At 66.3% G+C, this 5,176-nt stretch overlaps 1 protein-coding gene across 1 annotated transcript; it reads right to left on the reverse strand.

Moving 5' to 3' along the window:
* Positions 1–281: 281 nt before the first annotated feature.
* Positions 282–4,507, reverse strand: LOC113205821 (uncharacterized). The gene is made up of 2 exons (XM_052276715.1): positions 2,945–4,507; positions 282–2,870 (listed from the first exon to the last, which is right to left on the reverse strand). The coding sequence occupies exons 1-2, from the start codon at positions 4,356–4,358 to the stop codon at positions 556–558; spliced, it is 3,729 nt and encodes a 1,242-aa protein (XP_052132675.1). The 5' UTR covers positions 4,359–4,507; the 3' UTR covers positions 282–555.
* Positions 4,508–5,176: the final 669 nt, after the last annotated feature.

A 5,176-nucleotide genomic window follows, 5' to 3' on the forward strand; every position in this document is an offset into this window, starting at 1 on the left:
TGCATCAGGTGACAAAACAAAAAAAATAGAAAAGAAAAAGAATAGCGTCCCTCGCAAATAAGTCTGTATTGTTTGCACGACCTCGTAAAAGAAAACAAACTGGGCTGACAAAAAGCAATGCCTTTGAATTTAAGTGTGCTCTGTGCTGTGATTGGACGTTTTGTCGAACAGTTTTAGATCGCTTGTGTAGCGGCCACTGCCGGGCGCGCTCTTTCCGCATGAAACGCTCTGTTCCGCCAAACTGATGCGTGAGAAAGGCCTGATAAGTAATGAGTGCATTTTATTATTATTATCATTACAAATCAATTAACAGAGAAGTCGCTGGACTGTAAACCGGTTTACTATAAACACAAGAGCAGTCTTGTCACAGTCGAGCGCGTTTAACGAAACAATTATGTACATTAAATCCTCTGCGCAGAACACAAATGTGTCTGCTTGTCAAATACACGAGATAAAACACAGGCGAGCAGACCACTGGCCGTCAAAGCTACACGCAGGTAGCGATTTTATGAAAATAACAGCGTCACACTGTGAGGCAGTCTAAAGGACTCGGCGTCATGGCCACTTGTTACGGTCGCGCGGCTGCACCTTGAGCTGGACGGTGAAGAGGTCGACGGGGTGCTTGGTGAAGCAGTCCAGGTGCATGGCGAAGCGCTTGCCCTGCGCCAGGGCCTTGTGCAGGTCCTCGGCTCCGGCCATGGCGTCGTTGCGGAAGGAGACTGTGGGCCGCATGTTGGCGGGCTGGAAGCGGATGGTGTAGCTGAAGAGGGCGTTGGCGTCGCGGGCCAGGATGTGGCGCAGCATGCCCCACAGGCACGCGTTGCGCTCGTCGAACACCTTGTGCAGCTCGAAGATCTCGTGCTCCACGAACACGATCTCGACGTGCGAGGTGCGGCCGACCCAGGCGGCGCGGTTGAAGTCCTCGAGCGGGAAGAAGGCGCGGTACGGGTAGACGACGCCGTGGTGGCCGTGGGCGCGCCGCATGTGGCCGCGGATCATGGAGCGCAGCCCGGACCAGGGGCACATGACCTGGCTGCGCTCGGCGCACGGGCACGGCCGAGGCCGGAACGGGCACTTGGCCTCGTGGCGCGCGCGGTCCTCGATCCAGTACAGCTCCTTGCAGCCCACGCCGCTGTTCTTGCAGGGGAAGAGCACGGTGCGCACGAGCTGGTCCGCGGTGGCCGAGGCCGCCACGCAGCGGCCGCACAGCGGGCAGCTCTCCGCGCCCGCCAGGCACGACGGGCAGAGGCCGTGGCCCGCCGCGCACTGGCGCACCGGCGGCGACAGGTAGTCGCTGCACAGCTTGCACTCGAAGGCCTCCACGTTGGGCTCGAGCGGGGCCGCCACGGCCTGCTGCTTGCGCGTCCGCAGCGCGAACGGCGGCCTCGTGCGCGTCGCGGCCGCCCGCGCCATCACCCTGCCGATGAGCGCGCGGCCCGCCGTGGCCACCGCGTCCGCCTTCTCCTGTAGGCCGGTGCGGCTCGTGTCCGCGGGCGGCGGCCGCGGCCCCTCTGGCAGCCCGCGCAGGGTCAGGGACTCGGCGGACGCCTTCTTCGCGGGCTGCTTGTCCTGGACGGCCACGGTGGACGAGCTGGCCGCCGGTGCCTCCAGACAGTTGTCCATCAACGGCCGGGCGACCACCGCGGCCTCCACCAGGTCCCCGGCGACGGACGGGCAGGAGGCCTCGATGGGGTCCTCGCACTTGAACTGCTGCCGGCTGCCCTCCCCTACCACGTGGATGATGGACTTGGAGCTGGGGAAGGTCTGCTTGGTCCACGGGCTCACCCACAGGCTCTCCACCTTGTCGCCCAGGTTGTCGACGTGCGCCTTGCGGCCCGACAGGCGCATGTCCGGGACCCTTCTGGGCGACGCCTCCCTCTGGCTCCTGGCCGCGCGCCACGCCGCGCCGCGCCGCCCGTCCCGCGACCTCCGGGTCGGCGGCCTGCGGGTCATCAGCGGCGGCCCGGGGCGCCCGTCCTTCCGCCGCTGCGACGGCGGCCGCGTGTCGGACTCGCGGTCGTCCTCCGTCTCCTGCTCCGACTCGGAAGGGCTGTTGTGCGGCGGCGCTTCCGGTTCCGGCCCCGGGGCCGCGGCGGGCAGCAGCGCCGGGATGATGACGATGGGGCTGCTGGCCTTGCTGCGGACGCTGGCTCGCCGGCTGGCCCGCAGGATGAGCCTGCTGCCGTCCGCTGCCAGTTTGAGGCTGGCCGCGGACTGGGCACTTCCGGTCGCGCTCCGGGAGACTTCCGCCAGCCTCGGGGCGGACGCCTTGCTGATGCCGAGCGAGCACAAGTCCGCCGAGATCTCCGAAATGATGCTTCCTATCTTGGCGTGGGTGCTGCTCTGCCTGGCGGTGAACTCGGTGGGGGAGTAGCAGTCGAGCTGCAAGGCTGAGGTGCCGCCCGTCACCGGCACTTCCGGCTGGGTCACCGGCGTCACCGCGGGCGCGGGCACAGCTACGGATCTCACCCTCTCCAAGGAGTCCACCGAGCACGGCGAGTCGCGCTCGGAGTCCTGCTTGGGGTTGTCCGGGACGTCCTCGGGGCTGGGGGGCTCGGCCGTGAACTCGCTGGCGTCGTACTCCACGCGCTGGTTGCCGAGGCTCCGCTCCATCGCGCACGGGAGGAAGTTGACGAACGCGTTAGTGACGGGGATGGCCGCCATGGTGGAGTACATGATGCTCTCCTTGACGGCCTGGAACACGCCCTGGCCGCCGATGGCGGCGAGGCTGCGCATGCTCAGCTTGTCCGTGAGGGGCGGGTGGCCCAGGGCGGCCGATGCGGAGGGCGGCGTGCTGGCCTCGGGTGGCGTCAGCGGCGGTGGGACTGCTGCAGGTGCGGCGGCCTCCACGGCCTCCACCTCCGGCAAACCTGACGAGGACGGCAACTGTTAATGTACGCCTCAATCTGAGATGTACCCGGTTTGAGAATGAGCACTCGTTTACCTGATGATGCGCTTTGATCTGAACGGAGCGGCTGCCCCTGCAGTCGGTCGGGCGAGCTGTCCGTCCTGCCCGATGGGCCCTCCGAGTCCTCGTCCACCACAACGATGGGCCTCGAGGTGGTGAAGGAAACCTGTTTCTCGGCAACCTTGCTCTTGATTAGCGCGTCGAGCGGGTGGCATGGGCAGGGGTATGGGATGACCTGCAACTTGAGGTCCGGGACCGGGAAGCCGAGGGAGTCTGTCATGGAGAGATCGTCAGGCACGTGCGACCACGACACGCAGGGCATCACGTTGACGCCGAGTGGGCTGCCAGCGGCCAACACGGTGAGGAAGTTGTGGTGCTCGGCGGTGGGCGTCGCCCCACCGGCCTCGGCCTCGGACGGCACCGGGGAGACGACGACTCCTCTCTGGCCGCCCAGGACGCCGTCCTCGACTACAATGGCGGGGACCCCACTGGGCGTGCACCTCCCAGGGCACGTCGACGCGTGCACTTTGACGGCGGCCACGTTGTCCACAGTGCTGACGCAGCGCTCGGCCGTGGGGATGGGCAGTGTGTTGGTCCCAGAGTTAGTCTTGGTGGCTCCGTCGCGGTGGCGATGCGATTTCACCTCTGGCCACGACGTGCTGAGCTGCTTGGCTTCGCTTGGCTCTTCGGACATGAGTGACGCAGACTTTGCGAGTGAGCCACCCACCCTGGCCCTGCTTGTGAAGGTCGAGGGTAGGTCCACCCTGGATGCCCTGGGGCTGGCCGAGGACGCGGTCCTGGAGACAGACATGGCGGCCCTGGATCTGGCCGTCGTCCTAATGGAGGAGCAAGACGGCCTGAGTTGTGGAGCTTCAGATGCTAGGCTCCCTAGGACTCCCGATTCAAGGTCCACGTCGAGACCCAACGCCGCGCGGTCGAGCTCGAAGCTCGTCTGGGTCTGCATGCTGTGGTTCAAGAGGGCAAACAGCGGATGCAAGTGCTTCCCGTCGAACTCCTCGGCGGCCGGTTGACCAGACCCGCCGCCTTGCTCCACTGACGGCGTCGACGTTTTCCGTAGGCTCGCGATCGTCTTGCGGAGCGGGGCGACAACCCTGACCTGGGACTCCGCATCGAGCTTGGGGGCCTTGACGGTGACGGGTGGCTCACGAGGGACAGCTCCGCCCGCGGGTCGCTCCTGCACCATCTGGCTGAAGTCGCACTTCTCGACGGGCGGCCTGCTTCGCGACGGCCTCGACGCCGTAGTCGGCCGCGCCGCCGACCCCTCCGTCGGCGAGCTGCACGCGCGCCCCCATGCAGGCCGCACGGGCGGCTGGACCGGGAGCTCGAACCTCTGGTGCAGGCACGCGGCCTGTGTGGCGTCCAGCTTCTTGAGGTACGTGACCTCGCACACGGTGGAGGACCGCCGGTGGCGTGACGGTGTCGCTGCCATGCCCGCGTCGGCGGTCGGCCGCCTGCCCCCGGTGGACTCCGCGCCTTCCAGGACGCCGCCGGAGCCATGACGAGACGTCCGAGGGCCACGCCCGGCGCTCGCCGACGACGCTCGTCGAGAGGGAGCGTGGGCATTCTGGACCAAGCGGGGCGCGGTCACTGGGTTGATTCAGAAAACTGACTTTTTCATACGCTTAACGCCCAGGAGCCGATAACGCATGTCGAAGCCGGGACGTACCTGGCCAAGAGAGTGCCTGCCGACTGCAGTGCGACCAGCAACATGACCACCAGGAACGAGGTCGTCATCGACGCCATCCTGGTCTGCAGCGGGGAGCAGTCGTCTCAGGAACAACTTGACCTTCCGCATCACCTGCTTCGGCGCGCGGCTCCTTCAGGGCCGGTTGGGGCGCGCGGCCGCCATGCTGGGGCTGACCTGACGGCCGCCGCGCTCGCCAAGAAGGGCCGCGTCCTGGACACGCGACGCACACCCAGCCCGGACCGGGGCTGCCATGGCAACTTGGTCATTGTCGCGCCGCGTGCTGCCTCCTCGTCGTGGCCCTGCGCGGCTCCTGCTCCTGGAGGTCGCCGTCGTGGAAATGGCCTAACCTCATTGGGTGCTCGCGGCGGGGAGCTCCCCGTCGTGCGCACCCTCCTCCACGCCCCCGCCTCGCCTCCTCCACGAAAGCGATGATAACTACTAATGGGCAATTTGAATTCAATTGGGCCTTCCGATAGCCAACGCAGGTTTGATCCGCAGAGGCCGCGCGCGCTCGCGGGCGGTCCTAGACGCCACGGGGGTTCGGGTAGGGCAGGGGGAGG

This window comes from Frankliniella occidentalis, unplaced genomic scaffold (assembly GCF_000697945.3).
Source record: "Frankliniella occidentalis isolate FOCC.00 unplaced genomic scaffold, Focc_3.1 Scaffold4062, whole genome shotgun sequence".
In the NCBI taxonomy this organism is placed as follows: Eukaryota; Metazoa; Arthropoda; class Insecta; order Thysanoptera; family Thripidae; genus Frankliniella; species Frankliniella occidentalis.

Excerpts from the sequence above, each read along its gene's own strand:
- LOC113205821 (XM_052276715.1), bottom strand. The coding sequence starts at position 4,358 with ATGGCAGCGACACCGTCACGCCACCGGCGGTCCTCCACCGTGTGCGAG. Across the intron at positions 2,871-2,944 it reads AGATCAAAGCGCATCATCAG|GTTTGCCGGAGGTGGAGGCC; the intron begins GTAAACGAGTGC and ends CGTCCTCGTCAG.